Source organism: Episyrphus balteatus, chromosome 3 (assembly GCF_945859705.1).
Source record: "Episyrphus balteatus chromosome 3, idEpiBalt1.1, whole genome shotgun sequence".
Lineage (NCBI taxonomy): Eukaryota > Metazoa > Arthropoda > Insecta > Diptera > Syrphidae > Episyrphus > Episyrphus balteatus.
The window spans coordinates 127896961-127918725 of NC_079136.1; the positions used below are offsets into that span (position 1 = coordinate 127896961).

General features: G+C 30.0%; 1 protein-coding gene across 8 annotated transcripts in view; it reads left to right on the forward strand.

Moving 5' to 3' along the window:
- LOC129913020 (protein sickie) overlaps positions 1–21765 on the forward strand; it is a 375806-nt gene that overhangs the window by 321660 nt on the left and 32381 nt on the right. Inside the window, exon 2 of one of the 8 annotated variants that reach the window (XM_055991352.1) lies at positions 17968–19536. The exons of the other annotated variants lie outside the window; for them this stretch is intronic. Coding sequence (XP_055847327.1) covers positions 18076–19536 — 1461 coding nt within the window. The 5' untranslated portion in view covers positions 17968–18075. The remainder of the gene's footprint in view (positions 1–17967; positions 19537–21765) is intronic. 8 annotated transcript variants of the gene reach the window in all.

A 21765-nucleotide genomic window follows, 5' to 3' on the forward strand; every position in this document is an offset into this window, starting at 1 on the left:
TGAGTGCAGTTATTGTTAGTATCACTATTAAGTAATTATAGGTTTCAAATTTGATGAATGAATTTATACAGAAAATGCTTTAAAACATTTATTTGAGACATTCCCAATGTTTGAATATGGTTTTTGTTCATTTTAACTGATTCTATATTTTTCTATGTTTTACCAAATTCAGTTTTTTGTTTAAAAAATGCTTTGAAACTATCATTTTAGAAATTTTCAGTGTTTAAATATGATTTTTATTCAGTTTTTTGTATTGTATGTTTTTCTATGTTTTACCAAATTTAGCTTTTGTGTGATGAAAATACTATAAAAACATCATTTTGGAGGTTCTGTTATTTTAAATATGATTTTTAATCGTTTTATTTGATTCTATGTTTTTTCTATGTTTACCAAGCTTAGTTTCTTGCCTCGTTTTTTGACATAAAAACATAGGTTTAGTGATTTTTATGACATTTTAAAGGGTTTTCAATCATATCTTAACATATATTAAGAAAAGGAGGTGTCATAATGGTGCTAGTTAGGCCCAAAGTCACTTAAAAAAAATTCCAAAATTTTAGTTACTAGTTTACTAGTAGTTTTCATGCAATTTGACCACAATTATACGAAAATTCTTACAGGGATATTCAAAATAATTTTCTATGTTTTTTTCTATATTTTCTATGTTTTTGCTATATTTTCTGTTTTTTGAAAATATTTAAAGCTAACACATAGAGTACGAAGTTATATCCAATTTGATTACAAAGATACGAAATATCTGTCACCATTAGTATAAATTCTATGTTTTTTCTACATTGTTTTATTTGAAGTTGAATCGTGTCTAAATTAAAATAGTGCAAAAAATATACATTTTTCTCATTAAAGCAAACCTCCTTATAACCCATTTTCATGAAAGACTCCCGGCTATTAGTAAGAAAAAGCCCTTTCATTTAAGACATTTACTCCAGAAAACATAGCATATAAATCGATTAATTACCATTTTGTATACAAATGTATTTCAATTGATTTTCTTCGACTGCTGCTGTGCCTAAAGGCTTTTTTCCCATATAATCCAATTCACAAAGTTATACATCCCCATGATGATAATGATGCTAACACAACGCAACAACGCCAAGCAAGCACATTACTTAGACATACGAGTGTCATTAATTGAAGTCTTTCTATATCCGATAAATATAATTTACAGAATTAATGCACACGCACGTAATTTATCAACGTAAACCCGACATGAGCACTTAACCAGGCGATAATTATACCTACCTTATATTTCAGGAACAAGTCCAAACTCAATCTTCTACATACATAATCGTGTATAGATATAGATAAATGTATCTATAAGATATGCATGGTATAATAAAACTACAGCTGTTTTGCACCTGCATTGCATCAGAAAGCCGCATTGATATCTGTTAAATAATTACACTTACAGTATCTATACAGTGCGGCCCACTTTCTTCTCTTTTCAGTCTTCGTGTATATTTGTAGTCTTCTGCTGAAGTATTCAATTTTACTTCAATTAAATATAATTAAGCTGTAAGGACACTTTGTGTGTGCATCATTGAGAGGCTTTAATTTTCAAGTATAAGGAAATATACACTTCCTCTTTCTTGGATATAACTTGTGTAAGTGTTTCTTAAAAAAAAAGTGTATGTGTATAAAAAAAGCCCACGTGACACGAAAGACAGATGGAAGGAGTCTCATTCAGGAACTTATTTTAAGGAATGCCTCGAACCGAATATAAAACTTGAATTGAAAGAATTTTTTTTATTTATTTTTGTTCAAAATGCGGTCACATGCAGGACATATATGTGGTATGTGCCTTTGTGTCGGCTTCGACTGCGAACACACATCTAAACCTATTATAACTACCTACCTTCTCCAGCTGTTTTGTGTACAGCAGATGTATAGAATGGTTAACAATTTCCAACGCACAGATAACATCTTTACCATCATTTATGAGCCTCATAGATACACTCTGATTGTATCTTTTGGATACGCATATAGAAACACCCTCTCTTCCTCGCTCAATGTGTGCGGTTATATCTTAAGCCTCAGTATTTCTCTTTGTTATAAAGTTGAGAATTCCTTGAGTTTGAGTAGCTGGAAGGCGGTAGTTTCTATTATTTCAATTAAAATGCCAATTTTCTTACTGCAACTTTTAACTACAAGGTTCTTAGTATAAAAGCAGGAAGATAAATTTATATTCATTTAGAAAAAAATTCTTAAGCTCAAGTAGAAAAATACTTCGTCACGCTTTCTTGTTGAATGTAACGTACGTAATTCATGAATATTAATTGTTTTTAAGGTGCTAATGTGACATCAGAGTTTATTTTTCTCCTTTTTTTGATTGAAAAACAAATTAAATTTATAGACAAATCGGGAAATCGATATTTATTTTTTTTTTTGTATCTGTAAACAAACCTAAAAAAAATTCATTCAATCTGCTTTGCATGTGAAAAATGCAACAGGTAGGAAGGTAGTGAAAAATTATATATTTCAATATTTATTATAATCGAGTAAATATGGTAATTGATTCGAAATACACACAAAAACCCATTAGTCTGGTGCGGCTTTTAATTAAAAAAAATACAGCAAAACATACATGGATTTACCTTATATGACTTGAATCGATATTATTTTGATCGTAAAATATAACAAATGAGTGATTTTTTAATGAAAATTAAATAATATAGCCACACGCTTATTTAAGATACTCTATACTCGAATTGCATATATTCAAATCATAAAGTGTGACTTTTTCACAAAACAAAAAAAAAATAAAAACTTTGAGTAGGCGGGTAATAGTTAGCTATCAGAATTTTTTTTTATTTTCGTTTTGACAGCCGTCAATAATTTTGAATATTTTGATTTAAACACGTTCCAGCTAAATAGTTTGAAATGCTTCTAAGAAAACAACAACTCATTTTAGAATATCTTGATTCATGACTTTTTGAGGAATTTACGATTTCAAAATGGAGCATTTGCTTGTATTTGTTGTAACAATTTGTAATTTTTATTCCACTCGGACTGAAATTGAGATTCACAAATTTTTTTATCTGTAGTTTTAAGTTTCTATTTCTTTGTCATTGTACCTCAGGAATTTTTTTTTTTCGAAACTGGATGTGAATTATAAGTTTTGTTTTTTTTTTTATCCATCTATGCAGTGATATTTTTTTGTGTGTTCAATGACTGAATTACACATAATTGCTCTCATACTTAAGCCTAATTATTATGACTCTGTAGAATTCGCTTGTTTCAACTCAGAAAACTTCGGTTTTCGGTTCTTATCTTATTCTATATTTGGCCAAATTTAGTTTTTCGTGATGAAAATACTTAAAAATTATCATTTACAGATTTTTGATCAATTTATTTGATTCTATGTTTTTCTATGTTTTTACCAAATTTAGTTTCTGTGTGATAAAAATTCTATAAAATTATCATTTTAGAGATGCTTACTGTTTTAAGATGCTTTTAGTTCATTTTATTTGATTCTATATTTTTCTATGTTTACCAAGTTTAGTTTCTTGTCTCGTTTTTTTGACATTAAAACATAGGTTTAGTGATTTTTTATGAATTTACGATTTCAAAATGGAGCATTTGCCATTTGAAATTCTTATTCTTACACGACTTTTGACAACCTTTCACAAATTTTAATAAAATGTTGCACTGTTTTACATTAGTGTTTTTTTTCGTAACAAAGTAACACATATTTTAATTTTCATGCGAAATCACAAGTTTTTCCATCCGAACTAAATTTAAGATTTCAAAATTTTCTATCTGTAGATTATTCGGTTTTGGGTTGGTAACCTTGCCTTACAGCAAATTTAATGATTGTAATAAAAAGTAAAGGCCTTAATAGACTTCCTTGATGCACACCAATTTTGCTTCAGGGTTTTTCGGTGACTCCTAAGATGCAACGATTTCTTTCAAGACTCCGGTCTTTGCAAATTTGTTCATCTTAGTTTTTCGACAATGCTAAATCTTAAACTCAAATTCATTATTTAAAACTATTGAAAAAAAATCAATAACTCAATCAAAATAAACAATCACAGTTTTTGTTTAAATATACATTTAAACAACAACCGCACATATTCAGGGTCGATTTTTTGCTTTGCTCATCGAATCTTCCCTTTCAAACATATCGATTGTTTGTCATGTCAAACCCCATTGAAAGTTGTTCAAACACATTATCCTGACACACGCACTTAATTGATGATACCTAAATTGCCCATTCCATTAAATACGCCCCTATAAATCTGTAGATATTTAATACCACACATATCTACACTACACGCTTTTAAAACATTTATTCAATGTTCCACCATATACATAAATATATCTTCTTCTACTAACTTCTACTTCTCTAGTAAATGTAACAATAAATCGATTTTTTTTTTTTGCTTGCAAAACATCCCTTACACCATGTTTCCTCGAACATTAATTAAGTTTTGCATCTGACATCATTATCTTTCAATAAAATTAAAACAGCATCACTCTCTCTTACAATCTAGGACCAGCATGACTTGATAATAATTTTGAAACCTTATTATTCACAGCAGCCGGCATGTATAACATCCTGTTTTTATACAGAACAACTATAATTTCTTTAAAGAAAAAAAAAGGAAGAAGAGAAAATTATCCTTCTCAATGTCGATGGAAAATTAGTGCCATAGATAGGCTCTTATAATGGATCATAATTTAATTGAATCTACTTCCATTTTCTATTTCTATTTAGGACTTTTTTTTTGTCCTTCTTCTTACATCATCATCATCTGTTTCATTCTATTTTTATCCTGCTAATATTTCGTCCTTTCTATGTATAGAAAAATGTAACAAAACTAATGCCATATGAAATTGATCTCCCTTCCTTATTAGAATTAATAGATGTCAAAGTAAGGATTATAGAAAATCACTCGATTCGAGTTTAATGTGTGAAAAGGTGCAAAAAAAGGACCTCTTTTAACATCTGTTATACCAATCATCCAGGTGAAGAGAAAATTGATTTCCTTTTTATTTTTGTTTTTCCTTTTTTTTCAATGAAACAAAATATAAAAACTGTAAACATGCCAAAGGAATAATTATATTTTAAGAATTCTCCACCGTGCCAAGCAGCTGTTTTGTGTGCGAAAAGAAGTGTCATTTAATTCAGGAAATAAAATTTACATCAGAAGACCATTTTTGCCAAATGAACAACACAGAGTCGCGCGAATTTATTTATTTGTGTGTAGTTCGTACACATTGTTAATTAAAGCCCATTGCCCATTTGCTTATGTTTGTGCTATGCCATGTTGTCTGTTCTTAATGAAGAAGACCAACCAACCATTAGCAAAAGGAATAAATAGGGTTGCCATGTGGGTAGAATTGGAAAGAAATTTTTTTTTAAATCGATGAAATAATTTATTTTCTTAAAAAATTAAAGAAATTTAACAAAAAAGATATCCCATTACAATCTTACTGAAAAGAACGATTTAGTGAAGTTGAGTTCTGTTGAAAATTCTAAATAGTTTTTGAGATATTGACGAACAAAGTTATGAAATTTACAGATTTTGCTTAAAAGTTTTAATAGATTTTTTTCTTTTTAACCACACAAAAAGGCTTAAATTTTGGTAATTTTCAAAGAAATTTGTTTCTTTTTTATAAATTTAAGTATGAAATTTTGAGCCTTTAAATGTGTCAATATGGCAACCCTAAAACAATCCCAATATATAACTTCTTTTCTGTTTTCATAGATGTCCAGAAATGTAAATTCTGATTTTAAATTTATGCAAACAATACATTTATATATATATACATTTTTATATGACATTTGGTCCCAATTTTATGTATATTCCCCAACAAAGGAAAGGAGTGCAATGTTGTATATCTATAAACATATAAAAAGGTTGCCTTAAAAAAAATAAAACTGATACAAATATAGTCCAACAGCCTTTATAGTTAGCCCCTCTCTTAATGACATGAACATTGGAACAACACACAAGAGAGGACATACATAAAGTTTGTTATAGATTTGAATGTTAGCACAGTCAGTCGATTTTCTATCTTTGGTAGCGTACTTTTTGCTGAATGCCATAAAATAAAAATTGCCAACAACACCATAATGTATATAGTATATCCCTCTCTTTATATAGATTCGGGAAGTTAATTTTTTGTTTGATACAAACAACTACAAAACTACTTTAAGTGTTGGCGGCTGCCGCGCGGGTGAATGAAAAAGAATTTCAGGAATTTTTTTTTTTCGTTTCTATGAAATTTTAAAAGGGTGTATGGAATGCATTTTTTTCCTATATCTAAACTCTATAGAGGAATGCTTAGTGAAAAAAATGTTAAAATAATAAAATAGGATGGGTGGAGTGCATTTGGAAACATCTGGTCGATAGATAATATTATTATTTATGTGCCTAAATGAATTGATCCTTTTTTCATTTTTATTTTCCTTTTCTTATAAATCATAAAATTTGAGATATTTACTCAGAGATCATACGGCTATTAAATAATGACATCTGTCAATTAATTATGCATGACATCCAAAATAAAGAACGTATAGAAAAATGCTATTGATATTTTAAATGAAATGCATATTTCTTGTTTTTTTTTTAAATCTTTCCAAAAATATCAGTTTTGATGTTCATCTGTTCCCTCATAACTTCTGTAAAACATAACACAATTATTATTTATGAGATATTGTTCGAAGCGCCCAAGTCGTCCACTGGTTATAGGTTACGTAACGTTACACTAAGTTGAATATCATAACGTTATTTGGAGCAAAAGAGTCAGCAATGCCTTCAAAACTTTCGTTTTGAAAAAATATAATCGCTTCGTATCGAATAAATCTAGGTACCCCATTTTTTAGTACTTTTTATTTACCGTCAGTACGAAATTTCGGGCAAAAATGTCAGAAATATCATAAAACAAATTATCGTGCAAAATTTTGAATTCTTTCAGCGCCGTAAAATTGAACTGATTATCGAAATTTCGAAACTCTATTCTCAGTCCTTTTTTATTTGCCATTATAGAACGAAATTTCGGTCAAAAGATTCAAAAATACTCTTGAAAAAACTCTCCTCTGAAACTTTGGACCTCTGTCAGCCATATTAAATTGAACTAATATTCAAAAAAAAAAAAAAAAATCGGTTAGCGGGTCAAAATTCTGTTTTTCAAAATTCTGTTTCTTAATATTTTTTAATTTATTGATTTACCAAACAAGTAATGAACATACAAAATTGACAAAGTGAGTAAGTAATCAAATAAACAGCGAGAAGATGATTTTACAAAATTCTGCAAAAATTAAAAAAAAAACATTTTTTTAAACAGAATTATGAAAAGCAGAATTTTGAAAGCAGAATTTTGACCCCGGCAGAATTTTGACTCCAAACCCAAAAATAAGACCATCGTTTCGTCTCAACAAAATCTCAAAACTTCATTTTCTAGTCATTTTTTCCTTGCCGTTATAACAAAATTTCGATGAAGAGAGTCAGAAATTTTAAAATATTCCTTATTATTGAAAAAAAAGCACAAAAAGTTACAAACTTAATATGCTAATTCGATTATAATTAAATCATTAATTGATTTGTTTTAAAATTTATGCACATAAAATAAAAATTCAATGATTAAATGCATTTCATAAAAAAAAAAAATAAACTGCCGATAAAGAGAATAATAAAATCAATATTAGCATATCTCCGGATCGGATCTTTTATTTTTTCATCAGATTTTAATCAAAAAACCTTTTAATTTACAAAAACTAACTTATAATCCTTTAAAAAAACTATAAAAAAAAGAAAAATTAAAATTTTATAACCTTTACAAAAAATTATGTTAAAAAGCACGTTTGCCTCGTAAAAAAATTTACTGATTGATCGGTATCAGCAGAGTTTGTATGTTTATTTAAATTTTTTTTATTGTTTTTATATTTTTTTTTGCTCGGAAGCCACACCACCCGATTGACCACATAAAATTTAATTTCGAAAGATTTCAAAATCAACTTCATATAAATCATTAAAAGAAAAAACTACAACTTTGTCTGTTTTAATTTGATAAAAGTGCTCGTTATGGTCATAAAAGTCATATTAAGACGATTTTTTGTTTATTTTTTTTTTTTTTCATTTGTTTTAATCTTTAAGTTGAATGAATATAATTCTTAAAGAGAGACACACACATGTTTAACAACAATGTGAAGTGTGATGTCATGGACAAGATTGACAAGATCATCAAGATCTCAGTTTTATAATGACATATCATAAGTTGTAAAACAGAACTTAATTATGATGAAACTTGACTTTTTCATCTTAAATTTTTGATTGAAAGTGACACCAGTCAAGCATTATTTGTGTACTCAAGTTGTTAAAAATCTTGTAAGCTAATTCAACGTGAAAGTTAATTACTTGAGATTGATAAGTTTAACTTACATGGAGCCTCCTACGTGCATCCATGGTCTCTGACTTGACTTCACGAGTATGTATTAGCTACAAATTGGTTCTTGTTTTTTTTTTTTTTTATTATTTATTTAGATTTAAAGCCTGATGGTGATCATGTTGCAAGTTGTTGTTTTTGAGGTTGACTTTGTAAATTACCATTCATGTGTATCAGTACTCTTGATATTTGATAGTGAAAAATTGAAAAAAAAAAAAATCAAGTCAAGGTTTTTTTCTTTTATCTCATTGGATTTAATGGTGGATTTAAGAACTTAATAGCTTTGTTATTGACATAGATTTATATCAAAGATTGTTAAATTAGGGTTATTTTTGTGTAAAGACTAAAGATATTTTTTTATATAAAATATTAATTATAGATTTTCAAGTGTTTATTTTTTCTCTTGTTGTGGGCATAATGAACAAAATATGGGTACCAGTTTTTTTTTTGGAACAGGTCTATCAGGAAAAGAGTCAAATTTGTATCATAGATGAATATAATATTGTATTTTTACTTTGAGGGTCTTAAAATCTGAAATATTTTAATATACAAAAATAAAACATTTTGTGGGAAAAAAAAGACCTCACTACAGTAATTTATATCAATTGTAAAAAAAAATATTCATGTAGAAACTGTATTGGGACCCTAAACTATTTTTTACACAAGTAGGTAAAGTAATTTCTGCAGAACCTTGTTTTCAACTTACCATTTATTGTAAATATGAAATAATGCGATAAATTATGATTGAGGTCCCAAAGAGACCCAATTATTTAATTTTGGGACCCTAAACTATTTTTTACACAAATAAAGTATTTGCTGCAGAGTTTTGTTTTCAATTTACTTATAAATAAATATGAAATACTTCGATAAATTATGAATAAGGTCCCAATTAGACCCAATAATAATAATTTTGGGACCCTTAACTATTTTTTACACAAATAAAATATTTGCTGCAGAGTTTTGTTTTCAACTTACTTATATTGTAAATATGAAATACTTCGATAAATTATGATTGAGGTCCCAAAGAGACCCAATTATTTAATTTTGGGACCCTAAACTATTTTTTACACAAATAAAATATTTGCTGCAGAGTTTTGTTTTCAACTTACTTATATTGTAAATATGAAGTACTTCGATAAATTATGATTGAGGTCCCAATGAGATTCAATAATAATAATTTTGGGACCCTAAACTATTTTTTACACAAATAAAATATTTGCTGCAGAATTTTGTTTTCAACTTACTTATATTGTAAATATGAAATACTTCGATAAATTATGAATAAGGTCCCAATGAGACCCAATAATAATAATTTTGGGACCCTTAACTATTTTTTACACAAATAAAGTATTTGCTGCAGAGTTTTGTTTTCAACTTACTTATATTGTAAATATGAAATACTTCGATAAATTATGATTGAGGTCCCAAAGAGACCCAATTATTTAATTTTGGGACCCTAAACTATTTTTTACACAAATAAAGTATTTGCTACAGAAACTTGTTTTCAACTTACCCATATTGTAAATATATGTATATTGAAATATGCGATAAATTATGATTGAGGTCCCAAAGAGACCCAATATTTTTGTCTTTGATAAAACTTTTTAAATGATTCACTATGATATCACTTAAATCATTGACTTTTTCAATTAAACAATTAGATTCATTGTCTAAAACCTACATCAAAATAAAAAAAAAAAAAAAAAACTCCAGACAGCCACTCATCTTCAATTAAAAATTCGAAATCCAAATTTGGATCTTCCAAAAATAACAAGTATCTTTTATTAGTGATTGTTGATTAATTGAATTAAAAGAATTTTGTTTTTTCTGTGATAAATCAATTTTTGTGTCTGTTCACATCTATCAGACATAACTGATTCATTTATTTTCAAAAAAAAAAAAAATCCCCCTCAAAATCTAAAAGTGTTCATTGATCACTTTTTTCTCTGTTATTTCAAATTGAAGGGAACATTATTGTAATTGGATATTTCAATGATAGTTTCAATGACCCTGTATAATGATCTTCAAAAAATAATAAAGAAAGGGGAGGATAATGAATACATCATGTTATTTTTGAAAAAACATAAAGTGTTTGAAATCTGTATACTTCTTGAAAAATTACTTAGAACCCACAGAAGAAGAAGAAGAAAAAAACTGATAACCCTTTGTGTTATTTATTTGTAGATTGAATGGCATTTAAGTGTGACATTATACCCATTAGATTGTTTACTTGACTCTATCTCTTATCTCATTTTCTTCTAGTGTTTGATTTTTGAATCTTTTTTTTTTTTTTTTTTGTTTAACAAGAAGATGATGATGAGATTTATGTCGAAATTGGAATGAATTGAAAATGAATTTCATTTAGGTCAAAGAAAAATGACATAATCTGCTCCTATAACGCACTACAACCAATTAGTTAAAGAAGTAAATTGTATTTGCAATTGATATTTGTCCCTTAATTGCGTCGTCTTGTTTGTGTCAGCAGATTTATTTGTCATAGAACGCTCATAGCAATGGTGAGTCACAGGACTCCTATAATACTCCTATAGCACTCACACACTCCATTGAATGCGTTAAGATTAATTTAATTCAATTTTTATTGTTTTGTCTTCATTTCTAGCAAACTTGTGCCACACAAAGTGAACAAAACCAAACACATAGAAAAAAAATCCATTTTCTAAAAGTGCAGTCTTGTTGGTTCTTTGTTTCGATATATATTTTTGCGCCAACTTTTTCAATTGCCAAGCAACCAATTGACCTTAGGACTTGCGACGACATCAACCAAAGACTATTTAGTCCATTAAGATAAGATAGAGTGAGATACCGAGCGAGAGGGGGAGCAAAACACAATTTAATGGAATAATTACACTTGCTTGCAACTGCCACAGCAACAATGCAACTGCTTTAAAGTAGATATAGAAGTTAAAACAATACAAAAAAAAAACAAGGAAATGTCGCATTTATTAGTTAGAGACATGAGGAGAACCCACGACGACTTCAGAGAAAGAAAACAAAACAAATGATAGCCGCAATTAAAATGACAATTGGGGCTTTTGACACTTCAAATATATGCATGTATATGACGACGACACGTCAACCAACGACGACGATGACTACTTGAGAGATAATGACAGATGACTTGTCACTTCCTATTCTCGTAAATATTCTACCAAGAACTCAAGAAAAAAACACACACTTGACAGTCGACTTCCTTTTTTTTTTTTTTTGTTTCTCAGTGATTTTTTTTTCTCACCCTGGAACGCCATATCCATGACGACAATGACAACTTGTCATAGAGAACTTATACAAAAAAAAAAAAAACGAACAAAAACCTTGACAGTATTGACACATTTTGAAGGGCCACCATTTTGTGCATATTAATACCGTTAATCCAGTTTCATTTTATGAAACGATAAACGTCACATGAGACGTTGTATCTTATATCGAGTAAAAATAGCGATAGCAAAATATATTCCTTGAAATATGCTTGAAAGAGTCTTAAGTGCAAAACAGCACGTAGGAGTGTTATAGAAGTTCGTAGTTTAGTGGTTAGTTGTTACGTTCGGTCAGTATATGACGTGTTGACACATTTTGTTGTCGTTGTTGCTGTTGACGTTGGTCGGTCATATAGTCTTGGTGGCGCGAATTTGCCTGGCGCCAAGACAATCTATCCCTCTCCTGATTTTTTTTTTTTTTTTTTTTGTTTCTTGGTAGCCTTTTAGCAAGATGTTGAACTTTTTTTTTATATTCGAATATTTAATTAATACCCAACTTACACATATTTTTCCTTCTCCTCTGTATCAAAAACACACATGTGGCCTGCAACTGAGAAAATATATATGTAAAACTTAAATTGACCGGTTTCTCGTGTCTTGAGTTTTGGTGTCTTTCATTTTCGGTTGGGTGCAATTACAAAGTCTCAGAAAAGTATGGATGATGGAGTAAGACAAGTGTTTGGAGAGTATGTTGTGTGGATATATTGAATTAAAGTGCCCCCAGGACCAACATATTCCGTGTGTAAGGCGTATATTTGAGGGTTTGGCAATTGTTATTGCAAAAAAAGAAAAAATATTGTTTTGTGCGAATTTTCTTGTGTATTTTTTTTTTTCTAAGTGGGATAGGCACTTGAATTAGCATATTTAAGTGTGTTCGAAAAGTGTGCGAGTTATGTGAGATATTTGTTAAGTCTTGAGTTTGGAGGGTATGTAAAATAGGCAAATATAATTTGTTTGGACTAAAATGTCATAATTGTTAAAAGTTGAAGTACCCAGAGGCAGTATTATCACAAAGATGTTTAATTTTTTGTTGGCTTGAAATGATTATGCGATTTTTGCAAGCTTGGATTTAGGTTTTCTAGAGACTTCAGAAAAGAGTAGGTAATTAATGTTTATTTTTATGAGGTCCTAAAATTTTTAAAGGTTCACTTGTTCTTAAGCCTTTTATACATACATATATTTACCTACTTTTGAAGTGAACTCTGAAGAAATTGATACCTATTGTATATTCGAAACATTTCGATAGTCCTCAAATTTTCTTTTTTAAAAATAATATCTTAGAGTTTCGAGGGTCCCAATTAAAGGAAAGAATTATTTAATATAAAATTATTATTATTTTATTTAATATAAAGAAAAACTGTTGACGGTAAACAAATTTAGTTAAGATTTAAGATAAGAGTTTCATCTCAAAAAATTATCCAATTCACAAAGTTTTTTTAAGAGATATAATAGCAAATACAATCTGATTAAGAGTCAAAGACCCTGTATTTGTTTATTTTTTTTGACTACATTTTAAGATTTTCAAAGAATAATTTTTATTACATTTGTTAGGGTCACACAATTGATATGGTTTGATTTTGCGTTAATTTCCTTTAAGAAATCTTCTTAAGTTTTTTTTTTTTTTAATTTAGGACCCGGAAAGTTCCTTTAATATAAATATGTAAAAACTTTTGACGATAAGAAATCTAGAATTTAGAAATTATCATTGTTTTATCGAAATTATGAAGGTCTTAAAATGTAATTGTAGAACAAATATTCTACAAAAAATTTGTTTGTTAATAAGATTTTTAGAGTGAAAATATATAACAAAGTTTGTGTTAGGACCCTATAATCTTCAAAAAGATAACAACAAAAATCACAGCATTTTAGACAACGAAATTTGTATTGTTGTAAAATAAAGCAAAACTAAAGTAGTTTTTGAAATGTTCTTGACTTTTTTTTTAGCACAAAGTGCGTTTAAGACCCTGAAGGTTTCCTTAAGATAACAAAAAAAAAAAAAAAAAATATGAAAGTGGAAAAATTTAAGTCAGAAAAATCTTAGGAAATAATCTTAAGAAACAATATAATTTTTAAAATTTGTATGGTCCTTAAATCTACTTTTTCAAAAGAGAATAATAGGTTTGGGCCGCAAAAATATTAAATTACCTGATTATTAATGTACCTGATGAAACCCAATGGGTCTCTCTTACATAATGAAATAAAGTTTGCAATCCTTCCTTAAATTACCTTGTTAAAAGTAAAAAATAGAAGAATTAAACAATTTTCAACGTATGAGGGAATAAAATAAAAATTATCTAAGTTCCCAAAATTTAGCAAAAATAAAGCGAAACAAAAATATTTTCATAATATTTTTAGGTTCCAAAAATCTGGTTGATTTAAACAAAATAATTAGAACCTTGATGGCTCATTTAAGTCAGTAAATTTTTTTTTAGAATTAAGTATTAAATTTTTTAGGGTCCTAATAAGTAATAATTTTTCTTAATTGAAAAAAATAATGATATCAAAATATTTTTGTTTTCCATGAGTCAGATTTAGCAAGAAAATAGGAAAAATGGTTTTAGGAACCTGTAGGTTACGAAGAAAATAAAACTTATCCATTGAAAGTCTCTGTAAGGTAAAAAAATCAAAAGATTGAAAAAAATTTTTTTTAAAAAATTATAATGTGTCTTGGACCTCAAAATTGTATTTGTTTCTTTTTATTTTGCTTACAGTTAGTTACATCTCATATAAAACTACATTTTTGTTTTCGATATAAAATGGCTGCAAGAATTAAGAACTCATTCCAAATATGTAGTAAGACCCCAAATTTTGACTTAAAATTCAACAGGAACTACTTTCCCTTTACTTTTTGATGGTAAATTAGTTTTAAAGTGTATGTTTACTTCAAGAATTGGGATCCTATTTTGTTATAAGATTAGGACCCAATACCAAAGACAATAAGGTCCTGAAAACTATTTGGCTTTTTTGGCTTTTAACCAACAAAAAATTAAAATCTTTCATTTTTCAAAACAAATTGTGGGCAGACAAATATGTAGGTATGACGTACACACCCGGACCTGTAACTCCAAAAATAGTCAAAATCTACGAGTATTGCCCTACATAGTTCAATCATATCAATTTTAACCAAAACAAAAAAAAAGAAACCTAAGTAGATCAATGTCCAAATAAACCCATAGAGAATGTCTTAATCTTTCTATATCCATTCTTCGAAATAAATGTCAGCTTAAAAAAAAAACACCTTAAAAAATGCATAATGCATTATAATCAACTACAATACTAACTAAATTTCAATTACATCATCCAGCATCATATACAAAAAAAAAAAAAAAAAACACAAAACTATAAGACTTCATTATGGTACATTGTGCACCCAAAATGACACCATAAATCTCACGACTTCATTTATGACCAAAAAAAAATCAAAAGCTTACAAAAAACTTTTAGCTTCAAAGAAACAACACAATTAGACACTACAACGCCATGGCTCCAATGAAGAACGACTTACAAGACAAAAAAAAGTATTCAAGACTCTATAAATACACTACTGCGGGATCAAGTTTCAAATCGATCCAAAAGATTAGTCAAACCCAAAACGAATGCAACAAAAGAGTCTCCATCCATCCCAGAAAAAAAAAAAAAATAAAGACACATAGATTTCACAGATATACAATAGCTTAAAAAACTTGGTCGCCTACATTTATTCATTCTACTATAGCGTTAAGGATTTAAATACTCAGTATTGGCAACCAAAAAGTATTAAATTTGCCTCCTACTACCTACCTTAACCGAATTCAATCCAATTCGATAACTTAAAAACGATAATCGAAAAAAGTTTAAGCGTGACACTATTAATCTCTATCCGTTTCTGTTCCGTTCAAGATAGTTTTTCACTCCTTCTTTATAGAGTCTTGCAAAGTGACGACGACGGTGATGGAAATGGAGACAAAAAAAACAAAAAATTCTTTCCTAACTGTTACTTTGCTCTGACTCGCGCGAAAATGCAAAACTCTATTGTCATTTCCATCGATCATGTCAAAGTCAAATGTCAAATGCTATCAATCTTCGAATTGGTGGTGACAGTTGGTTGGTGTGCAGCGACTTCTTTTCGAATTGCTGCTGCTGCAACTTGGTCGTTCGGTTGCACTATTGTCATTGTCACTCCACCGAAGTTGGGCAAATATATATACAAAATAGGCAACCTCAAGCCAAACAATTGACACGGTTGGGGCTTGAAGTTTTTTGGAGGAGTTTTTTCTATCTTTTATTTTTTTAAATGGATTGCATATCATCACCTCTACTGTCTATTTACACGGTGGATATGTGGTGCCTTATTGGTGCGGAACGGTTTTTCCCTAAACTCATATCCGTATGGTCTTTGTGTTTGGCTAAAAATTTGAATACCTCTCCAACATTTTTTCCTTGGTTGTCTTCACAAACTATCGTCTTTTGATGGAGGAGACTTTAGGGAATATTTGCACTCTTCTTAGCTTGGCATCCATTCGAAGACCGCATCGATAGGAATCTTCTTCAAAAGGAAAACTTTCACATTCTTTTCTACCGCATGCATGGTTTTTTTAGTTTTTTTTTATATGAGAAAATAGGAAAAATAACTTTTACCCAAAAAGTTTGAGATTAAATTGGAAAATGATTATAAAAAAAAAAAGTTGACCGAAATGGTTTCGCAGTTTTTATTTTCTTTGTGCGGTCAAATTGATTTTTTTTCGCACATTTTTTTTTCTATCTTACAGGAGTGATACCTATTTCATTTTGTATGGTGAGAGTTTTGAATTACCTTCACCTGATGATGCTGATGAGATGAGAGGTTGTTGTGTATTGTTAGTTGCAATAAGTCTTTTATAGAAGCAAAAAAAAACTGATACAAGTCTCGTCGTCGTCGTCAGTGTGTCACGCAGCACCAAATGTTGGTTTATAAGTTGCTTGACAGCATAAATTGCGATTAAATTACCTCTCTGTGAGCTTGCTCTGCTCACACAGTGATTTTTTTTTTTTATATAAATTGAAAAGCAAGAGTAGGCAATTGAAGGCTCATTATGCGGATGTGAGGTTTTGAATTACATTACGTGAGAGATTGCGAATATTTTTTTTTCCAGTTTGGTTTTTATTTTCGTATACTTATTTTTCAATGAAATGCGGGAAAGTGGTCGTTTAAGCTTTGAGAGATGTTTTTTTTTTTTTTTTGCTTTTTTGGATATTTCGTATAATTTACAATATTTATCATAAAGTATTGTATTTGTGAAAAAAATTGGATTCCAGATTGTTAACGTATTAGAATTGACATTACGATCCACAGAAATATGTTAGTAGTAACGTTGTTCTGGTAACGTGTTATCGGTAACGTTAATCTAGTAACGCGTTGCTAATAATATGTAACGGGAAACGTGTTACTGGCAACGCGTTCCTGGTAACGTGTAACTGGTAACGTGTTACTCGAACGTGTTAGTCGAAACGTGTTACTGGTAACGTGTTACTCGAAACGTGTTACTGGTAACGTATTACTGGTAACGTGATTCTGGTAAAGTATTACAGTATTACTTGTTACTGGTAATTTGTTGCTGTCATTAATGTCTTTCTTTAATTTATTGCTAAGTCGTTTTTGGGATGAGTGGTCCGTTAATGTTGGTTGCTTTTAGGTGTATTGAGTTCTTTTCGATGGATCCACAGAAGTCTTTTGAATCCACTTTTGAATCCTTGAAAAGAAAATATCCTGGACTTGTTTGATCGTATTTGCATAAAAAAACCACTTGTTTCTGTAGTTCTTCAAACTTTCTATATTACTAGAAATCTTCATCAACCTTTGCGAAAGTTATTGAACTCAATACGGATTTAAGTATAAAATTAGTTTTTTAATCCTCCATTAAAAGACGTAAGGTCTTAACTTTTTAAATATACGTTTTGAACAAGCTTAACTTTAATTTTTGGTACCCATTGTTTTTCAAAATTTATTGCACTGTAAACTTGATTGAAATATTATATTTTCTCAAGCTGCGGTAACAATTCATCATATCAGTTCTTTTTTTTTTTTAACTGACATGATGTTCCTTAAACTCATCTTTCATAACTCAAAAAACCCATAAATTATCATTTTCCTCATTTGCATTTGCACTCCGAATCTTCAACAAAGTTGATGCATCTTCTACCGCCGCCGCCAACTTGACTAATTTAAATTTTAACTATGATTAACGACAATTTAATAAGCGAATTCACTGATGATCGGTCGTGTAAAAAAAACACACATCTTAATAAATCATTTTATTCATGTCTTTAGAAAATCTTATCAAATGTGCAATAAAAAAATGTTTAAAACAAGAACTTCCAAAGAACTATAACAAAAACTAAAAAAAAAAAAAAGTGTTTGAAAAAAAAAGTATAAATCATGTCTGTGGTGCGTCCACCACCACAGCAGCAAGCTCATGCACAAATTCACGATGGATATGCAACAATACGAACTCGTGGTCTATGTCGGACGCGAAGTCGTGCCTCCGATCAAATCGAACGAACGCGAACTCTATCGCTGAAGAGTGATTTCAGTAATAGTAGCAGTTGCAGTGGTAGTAGCAGTGCGGCGAATATGAGTAGCAACAATAACAACAACAACAACGAAGTGGATTATGCTGTCAAACATCCTCCGTTAGGTGTCAAAGTCGAGACACCAACCATCGACGGAGAGCCACTCTATTCAAGTCCGAATTCACTAATACCCTGTTCGTCATTTCGTCCCCCCTCAGAGTCGTCATCATCGTCGGCAATGGGTGGTACGAATGGACCTCCGGACTATCAGAATATCAAAAAGAATTCCAGATTCTCTTTAGACTCACTGCAAAGCAGTGCGACACCAAAAACTCCCGATTACCCGCCCGAAGATAATATATTTCTTTTCTCCGAGCCAGAATCACCACAATATGCACCATCACGAGGTGCGATTTCGCAGTCATTCGACGAATTGGAAGCCTATTCGCCGGGAAATATTTTCGAAATGCAAGATATGTCTGCATCGGCTATCGAACAACGACACCGTCCCGCAATGCGATCTAGCACGATAAACAAGTACAAAAGAGCCCACTCGCTGGTTGATAGCAAGCGATTTATGAATTCTACGGCGAATTCATCATCATCCACAGCAACAACACAGTTTTCCAACTCGAATTCCAACTCCAGCCAGCATCAGCAACAGCATTCCAAGGATTTATGTACAAATAACGAACCAAAGACAAGTTACAACTTTTACAATTCCCAAACGAACTATTACCAGCCATTCGATATGAACAATCGAAGTTCTAGTGCAGAGATATTGGAGGAACGTCGCCATCTGCATCATCATCAACGACATCTGCATCGGCAGAATCGTTTGTCCCAAGAGACAGATCGTTCCAGTGATGGTGGTGGAGATGGCGATGGTGGTGATGGTGATGGTGATGGCAGCGGCGGCGGTGGATATGGGGATGCGGATGAGATTCTAGTTGTGCCTTCGGCTATGCCTGTGCTATTGAGCAGTGATCGACGATATCACACCTTGGGACACACACGCAGTCACACAGTGGGTGGTCGCATGACTAGTTCGCTACTCTCTGTGAATGGGACAAATAAGTCAGCCGGGAATTTATATGATGTTGTGGCTTTAGATGGTGACAATGGTGGTAATAGTGTTGGTGGTGTAATTACTCTTGCCCCGGAATATGTCGATCCGTTGGATTTTAAAATTGGATGCCAAACGACGCTTAGGAGTAAACCGATTATACCGTGGTATGAATTGGCCATTCGAAAGGATTTTAAACGACAAAGCTGTCCGCCTATTGGAAATAATATGACCATGACTATTGGAAGAGCAGGAAATAAGGTTTGATATAATTTTTTATTGTTTTTTTGTTTTTATGATTTTACCTTGGTTTTGGCTTGGAGAAAGTTTAAGCTGTAGTTGAAATTTATGTATACCATTTTTCTGAGCTTAATGATACTAGAAGTTTGTTAAGAAACAGTAGAACTTTTTTGAAATGACCTATACAACTGTTTTGAAATTCAAATTAAATAGCTTCCACAATTTTTCTTTCAACATTATTTTCAACTCAGAACGTTAAACAACTCGAATTTTTTTAACAGTTAACAAAATTTAGTAGGTACCAAATATAAATTGCAAACGAAGAAAAGTCCAATTAGTAGGTACTTTTACCATTTGAATTCTTCCATATGAAAAACTATTTCAGTCTTTTGCAAATCAAATTCACCTTTTTCATAGCAAGACAAATTTTCAACGTTATAAGATTGAAAAAAAAAAAAATAACATCAAATAATGTGGATTATGTGTTTAAAAAAATGTGTACTTTAGTTAAAAAAAAAAAAGTAAATTTTCAATCTTAGGTTCCACAGGTTCCTTTTGCCACCCAAATTTATTTAAATGGGAATAAAGTCACAAACGTTTCTCACTTTTATCCAACAATCAGAAATTTGTCATAAATAATAGAAAAAAAAACTCATTCCACATCTTGTAACGCCTCACAAATCCAGTTTCTGAATCTGAAATCTTACTTTCCACAGTATCCTTTTGCCCTTTAAACTTTTATAAATGGTAAGAAAGTCACAATTTTTTTCTCATTCTGGTCGTATAATCAGAAACAGAAATGTATACAAATAATGCGGAAAAAACAAATTCCATATTTTGATACGGCTCTTCCAGCTTCAGAAATTGTGGCTTTTAGGATAAAAAGAGGTTCTAATTTCATTCTAAATAAATTTGTGGAACGTAAAAGAGAACATTTCACGATCAAAATTGTTCGATGAAGAATTATTTTTTATGTTCACTCAAACTTAGCAGGAACTAGATTTGTAAAATACATTCCACAAGCTTAATTTTACAGTCCACATATTGATTCACGAATTTTACTTGTAAAGTATTGTGGAACGTATTCATTTCATAGTTCGGCCGAATACCCACTTCTCGTGATTTAAAAAAATAAATCTTTAAATCAATTAAATGGCATGAAAATAACAACTTTACATTCCACAAGTTTGACTCTAAAACGCGTTACGTAAAAATGTTTGTTCAGAACATTTTCTACCAAGTTTAATTTTTCCATGTTCCATTTCATTTCTTAGGGCAAACAATACCTAACTAAACATCACTATATTAAGCCAAAGTACCCCACGTACATATATAATTGTTGCCAGATATGTTTCAAATTTTACGTTCCACATCTTACTTAACGATACCATTTTAACTTTGTCAAGAAAAATAAAACATGAAAAACCCATTTACATTCGATAACTTATGATTTGACAGCAGAGATGACGCCAGTTGAATTCTTCGATTATGTCAAAATAAAATTTAATTTGCATATAATTTATGAATACTCTTATGCATGGATTTAATCAATTCTTTACAAATAATTTTCAATTTTTCACGGTCGTAGTGATGGGTCATTAATAAATAAAAAAAAAAAAAAAAATTATATTTATTGACTATTTTTCTTAACTAGTCAAATAACGACATAAATTATGTGGATTTAAATCATATCTTTTGAAATCGAAATTTAAATAATGTAAAAAAGATAATCCATGGATGGATTTATTATAATTTTCATAACAAACATAATGACACATTTCAAGAAAAAAATAAATAAATGTTTACATCAATATAGACACATTCTCATTTGAATTACTTGTTAATTTGAAAAATATTCAAATTAAATTGAAGAAGAATAACTACCACCCATCGATTTTTTTTTTTTCTAAAATGATAGACACTACTTATAACCTAATGATTGTTTGTTAAGGAGAAAGATCATCATCATTTAAATAGCAAATAATAATGATATTTTTTTTCTTTATTTAAAAATAGAAATATACATTCATGTTGTCAGATAGAATTGAATATTGAAAAAAAAAAAAAAATAATAATATTATTAAAAACACGATCTTCTTCAAGGTGCATTACTGTATAACTTTATTAATGGTTGAAGAGATCAATGTCAAATAGACGTGATCGAGACATCTTATTTGAACATGATGTTCACATAAATGATGACGACTATCATTAACATGCTGTTTATTTAATTTCTAATAGCTGGCTGGT